An 18,310-nucleotide genomic window follows, 5' to 3' on the forward strand; every position below is an offset into this window, starting at 1 on the left:
CAGGCTTCTGAATCCCAGCCCACTCTCCTCCCCTCTGAGAGTAGCTCGGAGCAAAGCTGTTACCCAAATCGCCACACACACTGGCTTTCCCCTTTCGGACTTGGTTCAAGGGTGTCTGGTTGCCAGGCTGCTGAGGAAGTTCTCCCAGAAGCAGGGACGGAGAGGTAGGCTTTCGAGGCCTGTGGGGATGGGGCGATATGGCAGCATCTTCTTCTGCTTCTCAGGGAACTCTCGGATCAGCTCCGTTCCCCAACCTCTGCCCGTCCAGCAGCTGGTACTCAGCTGCAAGTCTGCATGCCCTTCAGTCTCAGCCTCTGCCCCCACTCTCAGGACCCATGTCCACACTTGGGGAGGACACGATTGGCCCAACTCCCTCCTGCTCAGGATGCCCTTTTATGCATCAAGCCTGTAACCTGTCAGACATTATAGATGGTGTGGCCCGTTACGCCCAATTGAGGCTGCTTTCCCCAAAAGCAGAGCTGGGACAGAGCAGGGAGAAATTTGTATCTCTTGCTCAATAGCCATTGAATCACAGAACTGGGTGTTTTGTATCCTACAGGGAAGTGAGCTCCCCGTCACTGGGAGCATTCAAGCAGAGGCTGGATATTATAGTAAGGATACTATGGCTCAGAAACTGGGGGAAGCTTACTATGGGGCTTGTTACTATATATCCAGAGTTATGACCCCATGTTGTGACCAGGGCTGGGGGGATGGGGACACAGTCTATGGCCCAAGATTGAGAAAGCCACATGGCTTTGAACCCGAGACCTCTGTCTCCTTAGCACAGAGCTGCAGCCGACTGAGCTAATAAGCAGTTTCGTGGCAGCCGTTTTTCCATCAAACGCATATGCTGTTTCCTGACTTCTTAAGGCAGCATGCTATTTATACCAGTAGATCCATTCATTCTTAATGAGCCGCGGTTGTGGATTGTAAAATGTTTTATTTTCAGACAGGATTGCTCACTGCCCAGAGCCAGTTGTTGCTATGCCGCCTTCCTTCTTTCTCTGTTCCTGAGAAATGAGTGTTTTGGAAGCTCCTCGGGGGCTCAGCTGCCCTCTCCCCCACTCCCTACTCACCCCCAGTGTTTCCCCAGCAGACTCAGAACTTGCCGTTTCCATCACACCAGGCTGAACGTGGTACATGAACTCCCTGCAGCCTTCAGAGCAGCTGGGAGTGTGTGTTGTAGGGGGCAGGCGGCGGGCAGGCTGGCCGAGGCTTGGAGAAGGAGGCAGAGTAGAGCAGGAGGTCTTCGTCGTTTGCAGGTGGGATGCCATCTGTCCTGGGTGGGTTGGACATTTGGCAGCGTCACAGGTCACTAAGTGATGGAACAGTGACTCGATCCGACTCACTGCTTTAAATTCATTGACAACTTTTTTAAAGGTAGAGAATATTCATTAAAAAGAATATGGAGTTCTGGCTTCATTTTTGAAAATCAGAAGGTCTGGCATACTGCCCCTCCCTGGAAAAATTGGACAGGCTAAGTGGCAGCTTCCCCCTTCACGCAGGCCTTGCAGTCTCTGGTTTGCTGCAGTCCCCACCCCTCCCTATTGTCTCTCACGCTCTTTGATCATCACCCTTGCTGGGTTATTAAGGAGAAAGTGAAATAGTTCTAGTTTCCACATCCCAGTGAAAGAGAGAGACTAGAAGTTAGACCAACAGGGACACCTGTTGCAAAAACAGTGGGTGCACGTCTCTGTGGAAGTGAAGGCTTCTCATATCCAGCCCACCTCACTCACTGACCCTTCACCTGACCAGTGGGAGACAGGAGCCTGACCATGGCACATCTGGGCGTCCTTTCTCCTACCCTGACCCCACAAATCCCGCCCACTGTGGTTCTGTGCCTTCTGTGGAGGTGACCCACCGCTGTCGCCCCCAGGGCCTCGCCAATAAGGGCTTAAGAGGTCAGGCCTTGCAGAGCTCCTGTGTTTTAATAGGGGATCCCCGGGCAGGAAAACTTTAGTTTTGTAAAGTCCTTCTTCCTCTCTGGGCCTTGGTTTCCCCATGAGGAGGATGGGGGTGACGGGGACTGAGACAGAGAGTCCGTTCTCGTCCAGCTTTCATATCTCATGGTTCCAAATCCAAGGGGGTGAGACTTTATGGAGGAATTTCTAACAGATGGTAAAGCAGCTCCCAGACTGTACATTGAGGCTGTGTCTACCGGAAAGACCCATCTCAGCAGTGGCCCCGTCTCACTCACTCACTCACACACACACACACACACACACACACACACACACACACACACACACACACACACTCACACACACACACACACACACACACACACACACTCCGGGTATGTGCTGCCAGTGAAATCCCATCCCCCTTCCCCCACCCCGTGCCCTGTGTTTGTGGTAAACGGTCACTAAGTGCTTATGAAGTTCCGGAATCTTCCTTTCACGGTCCTGTCCCCGGGATTGTCTCTAATGCTTCACTATCACCTTCCCCGCCGCAGTTCGTCTTACACCCTGCATGGGTTCTAGAGTCCTGGGCAGCTGGAAGTACCTGGGCTTTTTTAATGTTATAAATATAATAGAAACCACCAAACACACACAGATGTGAGGCAGAAAGGACTGCTCAGAGGGGAGGGAGGAGAGGCTGCTTTTGAACCACCTGAGGAGGGTGCTGTGTGTCCAGCCCGGCACCCGGAAAGCCACTGACCCCGGTCTTCATGGTGTAGGTCTGCTGTTTGGGTCCAAAAAATAAATAAACAAAAACAAGTCATAGCTGGACAGTCCTGGCTGTGGCTCCCACTAGCCGTTTAGGGATGCGAATGCCATCCATCCCACCGGGGGCAGGAGACGGGGTGGTGGTGCTGAGTTGCCCGAGCCCACTGTGAGCCCCGCTTGGGCAAACACTGACAGTCAGTCTTCTGTGCGGCCACCGTTCTTCCAGACTCAGCTGAGGGCCTGGGTCCACTTGCCTGTTGGTCTGGGCAGGTGAAAGAGGCAGGTCTCAGCCCTCAGCTGCCATGGACCACAGCCCATGCCAGGCTCTGTGCATTTGTGTAATCCCCTGACACCTGTGCTGGGGGGACTACTGTTGTCCCATTTTATAGAAGAGGAAACTAAGGCAGATAATTTACATTGTAATCTCGGCGTGGGCAGAACAAGAAATCCCCATGGTGTTCGGGAAACTCTGCCCTTTTCCCAAGTCTCAGGGAAACAGAGGCCTGGCCATATCTTGCGTGGCTGTGTTTTGAAAGAGAAGCCCGTGCGTTACTAATTTGTCTTGACCTTCGGAGCCCTTGGTGAAGCCAAACGCTAGCTCGGTGCTGGCGTGTGTGAATGGAGGGGACCACCCCCAGAATAGAAGCCCTGAGCTTCCAGGAGCCACCGTTGTCCCGACCGCTGCACCCTACCCCTGCCCCCTGCGGCCCTGTTGCCTGTCCTGGGCATCTTCGCTGGCCTGGGGGTTGATTTTCCAAGAGCAGGAGGCCCTCATTAGCCACACCACAGAGGTCAGGGGCATGGCTGTCGCTGCTAATTTGTCCCAACCCGATGGCACCCTCAGCTGATTGGATGACTCCAGCTGCAAGGTAAGGTCTTGGGACTCCTTGCCCCCGCCAACTCTGCAATCCCCAACTGAGCTGAACTGCGGAAACAGGCCCCACCCCCAGGCAGCCCGGCTGCAGCTGAGCAGATGACCGCAGAACTCTCGCCAAGTGCAATACAGCACACCCCTCTCCAGCCGCCCACCTGCCTCGCTGTGTGGACCTGCAGCTTAATTCCGCCCACTCTAGATTTCTCGGCCTTTGGGGACCTGGTGAAGTGAATACATCTGGGCCCGCCTGCCCTGTCTGACTCCAATAAGCCCTCGGAGGTAACAGTGCTGATTCCACTCGGCTCAGCAGTCCTCTCCCCAGGCCTCTTGTCCATCACAGGGTGGAGGCCGGCCCCACGGATGGGGCCAGGATGATTTCCGCTCGCTGGTCCAGGAGTGGCGGCAGAGGCTGGGAGAAGCTGTCTGTCCGGTGATCTCCATACAGGAAGGAGGGGCCGGGCCGCCCCTGTCTCAGTTGCTCCTGGGGTCCACATGGAGTCCGGGCAAAGCTGGCAGCCCAGCCCCCCACCTAGGCTCTGAGATCAGATGCCATGGGCCTGAGCAGGGACTGAGATTCCAGCCCTGGTGAGGGAACCTGAGGGATACACCCTGAGGCCAGACCCTGAGGGGACGTGATAGACAGAGACAGAGGCGGAGACCCAGAGACAGATGGACAGACATGTACAGAGACTGGAGAGTGAGAGAAACCAACCAAAACAGAAATAGGGATCAAGAGACAAACCCAAGGGCTTCCCTGGTGGCGCAGTGGTTGGGAGTCCGCCTGCCGATGCAGGGGACGCAGGTTCGTGCCCCGGTCCGGGAGGATCCCACGTGCTGCGGAGCGGCTGGGCCCGTGAGCCATGGCCTCTGAGCCTGCGCGTCCGGAGCCTGTGCTCCGTGGCCGGAGAGGCCACAACAGTGAGAGGCCTGAGTACCGCAAAAAAAAAAAAAAAAAGAGACAAACCCAAGAAGACTCAAAACACACAGGGACACAAAGACACACAAGAGAGGGAAAGAAAGACAAGAGAAGCAAAGGCAGAGAGAGAGCTTTTTTTCAAACCATCAACAAGAGAGGCACAAAGAGATGAGGTCAAAGGCGCAGAGACCTAAAGAAGGACAGACAGACAGCACTGACGTCATGGAGTGGATGAAGATGCGTTTTGCATCCCAGCAAAGGAACTGTCAGGAGGTATGCACCCACTTTGCTTCATCTCTGCCACAAATCAGAAGCAATAACCTGCCAGAGAGAAATAGTGCAGAGCACATCCAAGCCAGACCACCCCTCGGCCCCTAGGTGCCTGAGTCTGGAGCCTTCCTTTTGAGCCTATCCTGGCTCTGGAGAAGCCCACCACCTGGCCGTTGTGTTTCCTGTTCTCTGTCAGGGATACCTGGCACACCCCAGTCCCAGCATTTCTATCTGCCAAAATCATGCCCATCTTTAAATTCCACCTCTTCCAGGAAGTCCTTCCTGACTTCTCCTTTCCCTGAACACTTTCCACCTCCCCTGCAGAGTATCATGTTCTCCCTGGAAGGAGCTGTTCTTATCTTCCATCCGTCCATCTCCCATTCTATCTGGAGCTCCTCCAGCCAGGGCAGGACCACAGGATTTCAGTGCTGGCGACCACATCACTATTGATCTGAGGATTCATCTTCATTATCTGGTACCTCCTGTCTGTCTGCAGGCCCCAAGGAAGGAGTTAATTAAAATCAGTGGCAAATGAATAAGCAAGCACAGGAAACCCTCCACTCCCCAACTCTCAATTCCTGGCCTGGTCTGTGCTGTCCCTGCTGAGGTCCCAGGTGGCAGCCTGGAAGGGGGAACAAGGAGGGAGAGCTCCAGGGTCCCACTCCCTCACCCCTCCTTCTGTGGTGGTCCTGTGACTATCCCCACCTCAGAGATGAGGAAATGAGGCCCAGGGTGATCAGGCAGCTGGACAGGGAGGGTCATCCGGATCTCCTGACTCTGAGTCCAGGAGGGAGGGAGGGAGGAAGGCTCTGAGCCTCTCTTGCTCCACCCAGCCTATCCCTATGAGGACAGGCCCCCTGGCCTTGGGACTACCTTTCTTATTGTCCAGACCCTGACTCTCTGGGACCCTGGAGGGAGTTTCCAAAACAAAGGAAGAGCCCGTCCTGGGGCCTGGGGTTTGGAAGAAGAGAAGGTTTTGCATGAACAGTGCACTTCTCTCCCCAGAGCCCACTCATCCCGTGTCCATGGCAACCAGCCTCCGACAGCCCCTCCCTGCATTAGTCTGTGCCTAGCTCAGGCTGAGGCCACCATTGCCTGGCTCGCTCATCCCAGTTGAGTGTCCTTTTGGGAGAGGCTGCAAGGAGGCACCTGCCTGGTGGAAAGCCCAGCCCGAGCTGGCTCGCCACCACCTTGCTGACCACCATCAGTCCTGCTGTCTCTGCACAGTGCCGCGTTCTCTCCTGCTGCGTGCCTGCTTGGCCCAAGGCCCAGTGATGGGGGCTGAGGGAAGGAGCCAGACACCAATTAAGACGTGACCGTGCCCTGAAGGGGCTCCTGGTACAGTTGGGGAAGTCGAGGCAGGTGTTTGTAGGAAAAGAAATGCAATGCCAGGGGTTGTCTGAGAGGGGCCAGAAGAGCTGCCCCAGCAGTTGTGGGGAGAGTGAAGGAGGGCCTGTCTTCCATCCTTGGGCTGGAGAAATTTTCCAACGGAGGCACAGTTTGGATGGGTTCCTGGAGGATGAATTGGAATCTAATTTTCAAAAATATATATAGGCTCGTATAGCTTTTTAGACTTGCAATGCCTTTTGTCCTACTTGATCTCTTGATCTTATTTTATTGGTAGTTGTTATTGTGTCCATTTTACAGATGAGAAGACTGAGGTTCAGAGAGATGTAGGTATTTGTCCAGGAGTGTCCAAAGCAGAGCTAGAATTCAACCCTAGATGTTGGGAGTGAACTAGACGTTTTTCTCACACACATGGCAGCCCCTGCCTCTGGCGGGAAAAGGCATGTTGAGGAGACAGAGGATGAACTGACCTGCCTGCAGGGGACCAGAGCCCTTGGGGTGAGGCCAGACCATGGGGTGCCCTGCATCCTGGGTGAGGAGGAAAGAGCAGAGATTCCTACAATAGTTAGGCCTGGGTTCAAATCCCAGCTCGGCCTCCAAACAGCCTCTGAAGGCACCTAGTGCCTCCAATGTCTTATGAAACACAACTTGGAAATCTAAGCTCCCCGGAAAAAGTGAGTCCACCCCTGTGAGGTTGGCCCGGGCACCGAACATGGTGAGTGCAGAGGCCAGCTCTGTGCCAGATGGTGTGGGCCATGAGTTCAGGATGCACCCCCCCCCCATCAAATAAAATAGCTCCCATATATCAGGCACCTACCATGTGCCAGACACTGCCTGTGTTATCTCTACTAATACTCACAACAACCCGGGAAAGGATCCGTCATTACCCCATTTCATAGGTGGGCCTGCTGAGCACAGAGAGGTGAAGACACCGACCCAAAGTCCCACAGCTGGGAAGTGGCAGAGCCAGGACACTGTGTGACTCAGAGCCTCTCCACCACCCCTGTACCTCGCTCCTGCTGCCACCAAACAGAGCCCCAGACTTGGGAGGCATCTTGGTGGGATTTCAGGCTGCAAGCCTGGCCCTACTCCCAGGTGGGGCAGCCCTCACCTGTCCCCATGCGGACAGCTCTGTGACTCTTCTCTGCAGCTGTGCCCGCCTGGTGGGCTGGGTAAGGCTAACTGGGGACGTCTCTGCATTCCCCAGGGCCTTATCTTTCCTTTACATTAAAAAAAAATTTTTTTTTTTTGCTTTTAGTATGCAAAATTTTCCACCATCTGCGTTGCCTTTGGCAGAATATTTGCTGAAAATATCTCTCTTCCTCTCTAATTCCCGTAATTTCTTGGGGCTGTGGGAGCCTCCAAGCAGAGCAGCAGATGCTCACAAGGGCCTCCCGAGCTTACAGGCTCCTGGCTGTCCTTGTGCCAGGCAGGCAGATGTTGTGCGGCCCAAAAGTCACATCTCCCCGCCTCTCAACCAGAGTGGGGCACTGGGGTCTCTCCACTGATGGAACAAACCTGACCTGAAGTTGAATCCTAGGATTCAGACCCAGAGTGGCTGTCTAGGTTGGCCTCTTTTTGTGTGTGATGAAGCCCTGAGAGGTGTCCCCAGGGTCACAAAGAGAGATGGTGGCAGAGCAGAGGCAGGAAGCAGGTCCCCCAAATCCCGGTGCAGTGCTGTGAGGTCCAGTGGCCAGCATCCTGCCTGTCCCCTGGACCGTCCCAGGCAAGGTATCTCCACAAGCCAGCAGCTGCCACATGTTCTTTGAGGCAGTCAGGAAAGACTTTCCAAAAGGGAAGACTTCCCCCCACCTTCATGTACCAAAACTCTGAGTTTCCATGGTGACAGTCAAATTGCAAATCCATCCAAGAGTGAGCCAGGGGGAAAAAAAAAAAAAAGCTGGCCTCTCCTCAGAGAAGCAGGCATGGCTGGTGCTGGGGCTGTCCGCTTCTGAGGATGAGAGCTGGGCAGAGTGGGGCAGCCCTGCTGCGGCATGATGGGAAAATCTCAGGGACGCCAGGTCCCCAAGCAAGTGGTCCGGGGGCTCAAGCCACTGCAGAGGGGGAGGCCCCCCTCCTCCCTGCCTGCTGGCAGAGCCCGGGTGAATCCACTTAGTGACACCTCCTTCTTGGGGAAGCTATCGGGACAGTCTTCTCCCTGGTGTTTTCCCATTTTCAATCTGAAAATCAGGCGTGGGCAGAATACAAGCGCTCGTCACTGACGGAACCATCCTAGACTCAGCCTTTGGGGAATTAGAGGAAAAAACTCAGCCTCCAGACACACAGAGTGTTTTCTTGAGGATGGAAGGGCAAGAGTCAAAAGATTTATGAGCCTAAAAGCTTTGTTAATAGACCTGGAAGATTTACGATCGCAGCTGCCGTGCAGGGAAAAAGGTGGCAGCGCAATCGAATGGCAAATTAGCCAAGGTTCGGGTTTTAACAGCAACATTTGGAGGGGGAGGAAGAAGAAAAACTTCTTCCCTTGCTGCCGGAGGAGTATTTGGATAAACAGCGTCTGCACTGGGCTGTGTCCAGGGATGTTCTCCGCAGTGTCTCCTTGGTGCGTTTCTTTCCCACTGACATAAGTGCCGAGGCCAGGTGTCAACACTGCCGACTTCCTTGGGTTTATTCCTTTCGAGTGGGGTTTATTAGAGTGGACTAGAAATGGGATTGGGTTTGCACCACAGAGACCTCTAAGCTGAGGCTTGGCCCCCTGCTTGAAATCGCAGACACAGTGAGCAAGGATGCTTGAGCTGAGGGAGACGAACCCAAAAGGGATGAGTCGTTGGCTGGCTGCTTCTCTGCTCTGTGATGTCTTTGTGAGCTCAGTTGTCATCTGGGGCTGTTCCCCCCCCTTCCATGGCTGTGGCCCTTGTCTATAAAAGGAAACAAAAAAACAAGACAGCTGACTGTCACTTGGGGAGGTTTATTTTTTCTAAACCTTGCACAGCATAGGCACCAAGTGGGAACTAGGCAATATGGCCCCCGAACCCCACCTCCAGCGTTGGTGCTTGGACGACACATACCCCTCCCAACAAAAAATGCTCTCGCAACATAGCATAGCAGTCTTCTTGCGGCTTAAGCCCACTCCTAGCTCAACACTGTGACCATGTACCACAGATGACAGAACAGGGAGCAGAGTGAAGAAATAGGGTGAATGAGTAGCCACCATAACCCGAGTCCTGGGATGTCCTTTCCCATCGTCTCCTTTCAAGCTCTTGGTATGTTGTGCCCTGTGGTATCTGCTCATTAGCACCAAAGAATCCAGGCATTATTTCCATACCATGGAGCCTCGTGTCATGTCCCCTACCCCCCACTGCCTCAGCCTCATATTCTCCACCCTGCCCCAGAATTTTGAAGGTCCTGCATATCAAATATGGGGGAGACGGAACATTCCAAGTCAGGAAAAAGGAATAAATTATCCATAAGCGTCTCTGCCAAAGAGATGGGGAAACCAATGTGGAGAACGGTAACCGTGTTCCCCTCAGGGATTTCCCACTGCTTAACAGGCTGCTGGACACCCCCTCCTCCTGCTGCGGGAGGGGGCAGAATCCTCCCCAGTTCCTTTGCATCTGCCCCTAGGGAGACATGGGGAGCTTCTTGCCACCTCCTGCCACCTCCCACTCCCTTTGTCTGAGGACCCACAGAGTTGGCATTTAGTCAGTCAGTGAACGAGCCAAAAATACGTAAATGCTTATAAAACCGATGCCCATAAAATCGGGTCTCGGTGGATTCATAATCAAAGAAACCCAGTCTGGGACCTAAAACGCGATTGCAAAATAAGTCAGGCCTTTACTTGCGTTTCTCAGATATTGTAAAGGGGGCATGTGGACCACAACCCCCCCCATCCCCATCTCTTTTTGATTCTACGTCACAAGAGCCCAGAAAGCCAAAGCAGAACTCTTCCTTGAGGGCAAGAAGGGAAAGGAACAGCAGAAGAGGCAAAATCCTTGAGCAGACAGAGGAAGGCAGAGCTGGAAGCAATCCTGTTAGCATCGTTCTTGCCCCACCCCCACGGATCAGGCTCTGCAGGAGAAGCACGCCAGCCTTGACTGTGGTGCAATTTGTCCCCTGCCCTCCAGGAGCCTCTCGGTCTGCTGGGGGAACACACACACAGAACACTTAAAGCGGGAAGTAGCTGCTGCAGGTGTAGCAGAACACACAAGGCGTTCAGCCAGACAGGTGGGAGCCATAGGGAAGGCTTCCTGGAGGAGGTGGTACCCGAACTAAGCCAGAAGAAGAGAGGTGGGCAGGGCATTCTGGGTAGAGGGAAGCCAGTCCCTGCGGGAGGTGCTGACCGGCAGTTTGGCAGGAGCTCCAGGCCGTGTGGGGCCAGAGGAGCCCCAGATAGGAGAGCCAGTGAAACTGGCAAGATGTGGGGATGAGGGAGGGAGAAGAACCAATTAGTCATTAAAGCTTTCGAAGCACGGCTGCCCTGCTGTGGAAGCACAGGGTCAAGGATCTCTTAGGCTGAAGTGGTCAGACAGCTCCAGCCCCTCTGGTTGCTTGGTTCTATGACTTGTGACTTTCTCAGCTGAAAGGTGACACAGGCTGAAGGCCTGAAAACTTTCCAGAAGGCTCTAGATCCAGGTGGAAGCTACATGGCCTAGGTCCTGCCATTTCCCTTCCTGGAACCACTGTGGGCTTCCCTAACTGACCGGACTCTCTCCCTGCTGGGCCTTAATGCAATTTCAGGATTCTCCTCTGCACGCTGCTCCGGAGGGGCCTAGAGCATCAGATGAAACCTATTAGCCGCCCTTGATATAGATTGATTTTGTTTCCAGTATCATCTCCCACCAAACATGTCCCTATGGCTCAGGTTTGTTCTACAGATCAAGTAAGATAATGCTTCCCAGGTGCCTAGCACAGTGCCTGGCAGAAAGCACTCAACTCCCTCCGTAACCAGCATATTGCATTCCTGGGGAAGACATGCTGACGCTTACCCCACCCGCTGAGTTAGTCACCTATGCGAGCTGGTTACCTGTGATCCCAAACCTTTCTGTGCGGTTATACTTGCTATTATAATTACATTATTTAATTAAATGTTATATAAATTGATGAAAAAAGTCAGAAAAGACACAGAGTCGTTTCATTAAAACCAAGACTTTGGAAAGACTTGGTAGAAGTCACTTGCTTAAAAAGGCTATTGAATTAGGTGTAGGCAGCACAACTGTAAAAAAAAAAAAAAAAAAATGGACAAAAGAAACGGAAAAATAGAGGATTCCTGCTTGCCCATGTCTTCAAGATCTGCTCCAATTTAAAGAAACTGAACCTGAGAATCACAATGCAATATAGATGCAGTTTAGACACAAAAGACCATGTGGGTCGATCTCAAAGAAGCACCCAAGCTCTCCATCAAAAGATTGGCGAATGGGGCTTCCCTGGTGGCGCAGTGGTTGAGAGTCCGCCTGCCGATGCAGGGGACACGGGTTCGTGCCCTGGTCCGGGAAGATCCCACATGCCGCGGAGCGGCTGGGCCTGTGAACTATGGCCGCTGAGCCTGCGCGTCCGGAGCCTGTGCTCCGCAACGGCAGAGGCCACAACAGTGAGAGGCCCGCGTACCGCAAAAAAAAAGATTGGCAAATGGATGTACATTTCTATGCTTAAAATTAAAATGGAGTTTAATGTATGAATAGATCCTGTATTATGACTCCCACTGTTGACTAACCAGCCAAATATGGTTGCATTTAGTCCAGAAAAGAGGGTTTCCACCACAGCAGGTGCTCACTGTGGGAGCTCCCCCTCCCCTTCCCTTCCCTCTCCTGGGGTTCCAGCCCCACCAGCCATGCTCCTTCTGCATTCACAAGACCCCACTGGCAGTTGCTGGATGAGCTGGGATGAGAGCCCAGGCCTGCTGGCTCCCAGTTCAGTTCTTCTGGTGGAATCAGAGTGGTTACAAACACAGGCTGTGGAGCCAGCCCGCCAGAGTAAGAATCCCCCTGTGGGCAAGGGCCTCGGTTTCCTTGCCTGTGAAATGGGGACAATGCTATTTCCTATCTTGCAGGGTTGTTCTGAAGCTTCCTTGAGTTAGTGTATGTCAGGGGCCTGGAGCCCTCCATCAGGGTCAGCGAGGACTGGAATTATCCCTGCAGAGCATGGCCGGGCACCTTTAAATGTTGCCAGGTGCAGTTGGGCCTGCACCAAAGGGGGTAATCAGCTCCTCCCAGCAAGAGGGTTCTGATTCAGCCACAGGGAAGGGGTGATGCGTGGAGATGGCTGCCTGAGGACTGAGCCCTCCCTGCCGGTGCTGGTCATACTGGGCACCGCACCCCCGAGTCCCCGCCTCCTTGCACCGGGACTCACCTCTTTGACTGACAGGAGTACCCTGCCATCCCTATCCCCGGACCACTGTCCCCGTGCCCCAAACACCAGGGCCTGCAGAGGTCCTATGCCACTTTGTCCTGGAAGGAAGAGGCCTGCCCTGGTCCCCTCTGTCTGACACGCCTGCCTGTGGTGGCCAGTGGGGGTGACCTCCTGTGCTGGTATCTCTTTTCCAGTGGTTTCCAGCGACAGTGACAGTGACTCAGATCTCAGCTCCTCCAGCCTGGAGGACAGACTCCCACCCACTGGGGTCAGGGACCGGAAAAGCGACAGACCCTGGGGGGAATCAGGTAAGTGTGGGAAGCAGCCCTGTTTGTTTCCCAAGCCCCTGGGGCAGTGGCTTTGCTGCTTCCACAGGCTACCGCTCCCTAGTGGCTCCCCAGTGGCTGGGTCTGTGGACTTGTTCTAGATCCGGGAGGCAAAATGGGCCGTCAGCTGGGAGGGCTAGGAGCTAAAGTGTTAGCACCACTCAAGAACAGATAGAAAGGGGAGTTCCCTGCCGGCCTATGGTTAGGATTCCGGCTTTCACTGCCATGGGCCGGGTTCAATCCCTGGTCAGGGAACTGATCCCACAAGCTGTGTAGAGCAGCAAAAAAAAAAAAAAACATATGGAAGGGAAGCTCAGGTACATATGCAGAGAAGGCCTGGGGACACATTTTCCATTCCTTTCCTTTAGACACATGAAGGACCTTCCCAGGAAAAGGACCAGCTTCATTCAGAGTCACTCCAAAGGTTAGAACTGGGATACTTGCGTGACATTTCAGGCTGAATTTAATACCTAAGAAGAAAGCTTTTCAGTAACTGCCTCAAACTGGAAGGAAATGGAAGGCTGGGTGATCTTCTGCCGGAACTGATACGGAAGGAATTCCTGCGGGGGGCAGCAGTCTGGACTAGGTCAGAGATGCCAATGCCTGGCACTCCTGTGCCCATGGCAGACATTACCAGTTGATCCCGGCACTCTCTCCCACAGAGCCTGACATGGCTTCGGAATCCTCCTCCATGCGGTTTTCCCAGGGACCAGTATCAGTAGGCGGGGATGCTGCATGAGGTGAAAACTGTCCCTGGACTAGATGATCTCTTAGGCCCCTTCAGCCTGCAGATTCTCTCTTAGGAAAGCGTGGAGGACACTTACCTGCCAGCCTTGGTTGCTAGGGCAGGTTCTACACTCCTCACCTCCCACTACCGCAGCTCGTGTCCCCTCTCTTCACACCGGCTCTCAGCTGCGGCCAAGCGGGTCAGGAGATGGAAAGATGGAGTGCAGTCTGCAGGCCCCACTGCTCTCTGGGCCGGGCAGGGGCTAACAGCCGTGTCTGAGTGAGGATTCATTAGTCTGCAGAGGCAGCCGTGAATGTCCCTCTTATTGGGTTCACAGAAATTTACACGCTTCTCCACAACACCCTCCTTCTCCGAGGGCAGGGCAGACTCGTCCTCACTGCCAGTTTTCATGTGGGTAACTACTTGTTCCTTAGTGAAATGACCTCAGGGCCCATTCGATTGCCTTTGTAGGTTGTGGGCCAGTCAGCAGTGGCCAGAGGGTGGGGTCCCGCTAGAACATGGCAGCCACGTGGATGGGGAAAGGGGGTGGCAGTTCCCAGGGGAAGGGGCTCTGGCAGACGGTCCCATCGATACAGGTCACAGTTCCAAATGAGGAGACTTCAGATCAGCTCCTTGTCAGGCTGAGATGGTCCCTGTCTCGGTTCAAGGCCCAAAGGACGCAGCCCTGAACCATTCATGTGGTTTCTTGCAGGTGGCAGCGTGGAGTCATCAAAGATGGGGCCTCCCCGCCCACGCAGCCACCTCTCAGGGAGCCAGAGCAGCCTGGCCATCGAGACGGGACCGGCTCTGCGGACCCACAGTGGGGGCCCCACCCAGGCCGGACCCAAAAGGCCACAGTGAGTACCAAGCTCCTCCTTCCAACGTACCCACCTCCTCTCTATCTGCGCCCCCCCGGGGGGGGTTTTCAGTTCTCTGCATTTTTGAGCCCTGTGCCAGGTGCCCGTCGAACAGAGGCAAGCCAGACACATCCGTGCCCACAATGAACAGAAAGAGGGACCCCGAAGGACAGTGGTGCCTGTCCCTATCCGTTCTCAGTAACTGTAACAATGGCCGTTTCCATCCTCTGCTTTATGAAATGTGTAATCTTTCAGAGCATCTCCCTTCCTGCCTAACAGTCACAGTAACTCTGTTTTCAGAACACCTGCTATTCTCCAGGCAGTGCGTGCCCAGCCTGGGCCGGGTGCGGTGGGGGACAGTCCCTGACCTCCAGAAACCTACTGCATAGCTGAGGAAGGCAAATCAGCTCACCCAAAACAGAGCCCAGGCCAGGGCAGGCCCAAATCCTAAGAGGGAGGATTCAGGACCCCTAGAGCTGACGGCATGGAGGCCGGCCTGTCCTTGCACTTCCAAGGTCAACTTTCGTTCTCTTGGCCAAATAGACAGGAGGCTCATTATCCCCATGTGATGGGTGTGGAAGCCGAGGGCAAGAGTCCAAGCTCCCACCGGCCCCGGCCAACCTGAGGTCACCATGCACTTGGGGGACAGGGGAGTCCTCGCACTCAAGCGGGAGAAAATTGTGCAGGTGCACGATCGGCGCCCAGCCTCCTTCCAGAAAGAAGCCCCAGCTGGACTTAGTGCGTCTACAACCAGAGGACCCATGGCGCACACTGCGTGGGTCAGCGCAGCAGCTGGTGCCCCTGCCGCGCACGGGGACGGCTGCAGGCCTGCTGGGCTGGGCAGTACCCCCCAGGAAACCCTGTGGGAGCGCCCCTCCCCTCCCCTTTCCCCTCCCCTCCCTCCTTCTCCCTCATTTCCCCTCTTGATGGTCATGAGGGACAGAGACAGACTGTGACTCTGGGTGGGCAGGTCTCAGGGAGGGAGGCGCCGTGGGCGTGCACCCTCTCCCCCCTACCCTCGCCTCCTGCAATCCCCCCAGGGAGGGCGGTTTGGAATCAAGCAGGCCCAAGCTCCAGTCCCAGCCCTGCCACCCATACCCATGGGAACTTGGGCAAACCATCAGGTCGAACCACATGAAATTGCATTTTTGTAGATCAAAAACAGTTAAATATTGGCAAATCCGTAAGATTCAACCTAATATTTGATCTCTCAGTGCCCAGTTCCATTATCACTGAAATCCGGGGACCACATCGTGTCCCTTGCAGGTTGCAGGGAGGGTAAGATCCAGGGTCCGTGTGGGGTACCTACCTGAGTGGGTCTTCAGGAACTGTCCAGTAATCACGGGGCAGGCTGTGTGGCCTAGCACATAGACAGGGTTCCAGGGCTTAAGTTGTTACTTGGAAAGGACTGGCCTAGAGGAAGATTGTATGTTCCCATGTCCATTTGCTCCTGCTGGCGTCCCAAGATCACCTGTGTTGACTAGCCCAGGTATCGATGGCCACACTGAAGCCCAGGGACTGGGCGACCTGCCTGCAATGACACAGCACAGCGGAGCAGGGCTGGGCCCAGCATGCAGGTGCCCCCTGCCCAGCACTCAGCCGCCGGCCCCCCCAGGCAGCCCCCTGCTTAGTTTCAGACGGGGCAGCTGCTTCAGGTGCAGGCCGCTTCAGCAAGGAGTCAGCCTTCCCTGAATTTCATTCCCAAAGCTCACACTGTCACTGGGGTGGGACTCTGCCTCTGCTCCCCCTATAGTGGCCTTTTTTTCTCTCCCCCAAAGGTAGAAGGCACACCTGGGCGAGCCCCTGCTGCTGACGTGGGCTCCGACGGTCCCCTCTGCCTGCCCTGAGCAGAGGCGTGCTTGGTGCGTGGGGCAGACTTTCCAGTGGAAGAGCTTGAGAGAGAGAGAAAGCGCTGGAGCCAGACCCTACCCGGCTCCTTCCTGACCAGTCCCAGGGCCCTCCACCGCCAGCCCTGTCGGACGTGACCTCTGACTCGACAAACCAGCGTTTGCAAGGCTGAGTCTGCTTCCCCCAACCCAGTGCCTTTCTGCACCCCTTCTCTCCTGGGAGCCCCCCTCTCCACCGCCACCCCAGTCACTCCCCTCAGCCGTGACCTTTATTTATTGCCCCCAGCCCCACCCCCAGTCTACCCCTATGTTCATTTTAAGTTTGCTCTCGTCTTAGTTGGACTGGAAGGGCCTTCTGACCCACCTTCTGGGGCCTTCCCCTATGCACTGCAATTTCAGAGGGTGCCAGGTAGGGCTTTCTCCATATTTGTATTCATGGAAAAAGAAATCAGAGCCTGAGCGTGACCCTTCACACCTGAGCGTGGCCCCCGGAGAGGAACCCAGAGCAGGTGGGATGAGAGATCCACCCATCCTCCCCCTTCCCCTGCGGCTCTGAACGTGGATGCGGCCTCCTCCCTCCCCGCGCAGGAGCTGCTGTTGAACCTGGCTCTCGGTTAGGTTTCTTGGAAGCCCTCCTTGGCCTCCCCGAGGGCTGCTGGAGCTGGAAAGGGTTCTGGTGAACACTGTGAATTCACTCACTGGAGAGCAAGCAGCCTTCAGCTGAGCCCCCTGCTGAGCGTGAAGCTCCCTAAGCCATTAATCCACTCCCCTTCAGTAGGCTCAGTTTGGCAGAAAAACACTTAATTCAAAGTGTGGGCAGATGCTTCTGGAAAACCTTTCCTGGAGGAGAGAGAATGCGTGATTCTGTGTGTATGGTGTCCACACCCCCCCTCCTGACCACCCCGGGCCTGGTCCTCGAAGGGCCTTCTTCTCCAGGCTCTCAGGCCCCCACCATTAGCTCTTTTCCCCTAGTCGCTGGCAGACAGTTAAAAAAAAAAAAAAAGTAATAAAAACACTCTTTCCCTGTGACAAGTTATGCTTCAGAATAAAAACAATAAAGATTAGAATTTGCATTGAGCCAGCGTGTTGATCAAAAGGCCACAATCACTTGTGTTTCTGAGATGCATCAGTAGAGAAATGGATGGAAAAAATGTGGTACGTTGGTTGCTGGAACACTTGCTAAGCCGCAGTAAAAGGAATGAGCTAGATCTGCGTGGGTTAGAAGGGCTCACAAGCCTAACGTTGAATGGGAAAAACAAGGCCATCTAAGTAGAAATAAAAAGTACAGATAATCAAAATGAGTCATATGAACTTACATGTAAATGTGTCAAAACGCGTGTAAAATGGGCAAGGATTTGTGGTTAAACACTGTGGACTGAACACATCTGTATTTCCTCTGTCTCCCCAAACCCCACCAAAATGACATAAAGGAATGAAAATGGCATGAACTGCAAAGATGGCAGCAGGTAAGAGAGGTCTGAAAACTTTGGAAGCTGGAAGAGTATAACTTGTTTAGTGCCAGCTTCCCCCACTCCCCAAAGTGTCTAAGGGAGCTGGCAACCCTTAACAAGCCCATTTTCTCTGCAGAATCCCCCAGATGCTCAGAACATGGAGGGACCGGGTATCCCTAAGGCAGGAGTTCAAAGATGGTGTGAAAATAGTATCGGTTGGAAGAAGTGGTTAGACCCGAGCCCAGATTGCACGTGACTGCCCTTCTCTGATCCTGGTAGAAGACAGGTGTACAGCTGGCCAAGGTTGAACTAGAAGGATTCTGGATTGGGAACCCCAAGACCAGCCAAAGGCTGGGGTGAAGCGATGGTTAATGGGGAGACCCTCAGCCCCCTTCCTCTGCTGACAGCTGGGCCTGTTCCCATCCAGCCACCCCAAGGCAGGACATTATTGAATTTCTCTCTGGGAAACTGAGCAAAGAGAAAAGACTGACAGATCCTGAAATTGACAATTCCCCAGTCTCTACCCAGTCACCACTATGAGGCCCCCATTCCCAAGCCCTACCCACATGTACAGAGCTTCCTGTTAGCTTTGTTGTGTTACAGTCATAGTGGCAACAGCCAGGGGCACCAGCAGTTGACCAAAACCAACAGCTCCAGTACACAGAAGAAAGGGGTCAGAGAACAGTCCTCTGAAGATATTTGCCCATGAAACAGGAAGAGAGT

The 18,310-nt window shown here is 54.2% G+C and overlaps 1 protein-coding gene across 2 annotated transcripts in view; it reads left to right on the top strand.

Moving 5' to 3' along the window:
• The window catches only part of RPH3AL (rabphilin 3A like (without C2 domains)), a 144,889-nt gene extending 127,686 nt beyond the window's left edge, over positions 1 to 17,203 (top strand). For both annotated transcript variants that reach the window (XM_049701940.1, XM_049701941.1), the window contains 3 exons: positions 12,574 to 12,687; positions 14,145 to 14,289; positions 16,068 to 17,203. In XM_049701940.1, coding sequence (XP_049557897.1) covers positions 12,574 to 12,687; positions 14,145 to 14,289; positions 16,068 to 16,071 — 263 coding nt within the window. In that variant the 3' untranslated portion in view covers positions 16,072 to 17,203. The remainder of the gene's footprint in view (positions 1 to 12,573; positions 12,688 to 14,144; positions 14,290 to 16,067) is intronic.
• The last annotated feature ends 1,107 nt before the right edge of the window (positions 17,204 to 18,310 follow it).

The sequence above is a fragment of the Orcinus orca genome, chromosome 19, assembly GCF_937001465.1.
Source record: "Orcinus orca chromosome 19, mOrcOrc1.1, whole genome shotgun sequence".
Taxonomy (NCBI): Eukaryota; Metazoa; Chordata; class Mammalia; order Artiodactyla; family Delphinidae; genus Orcinus; species Orcinus orca.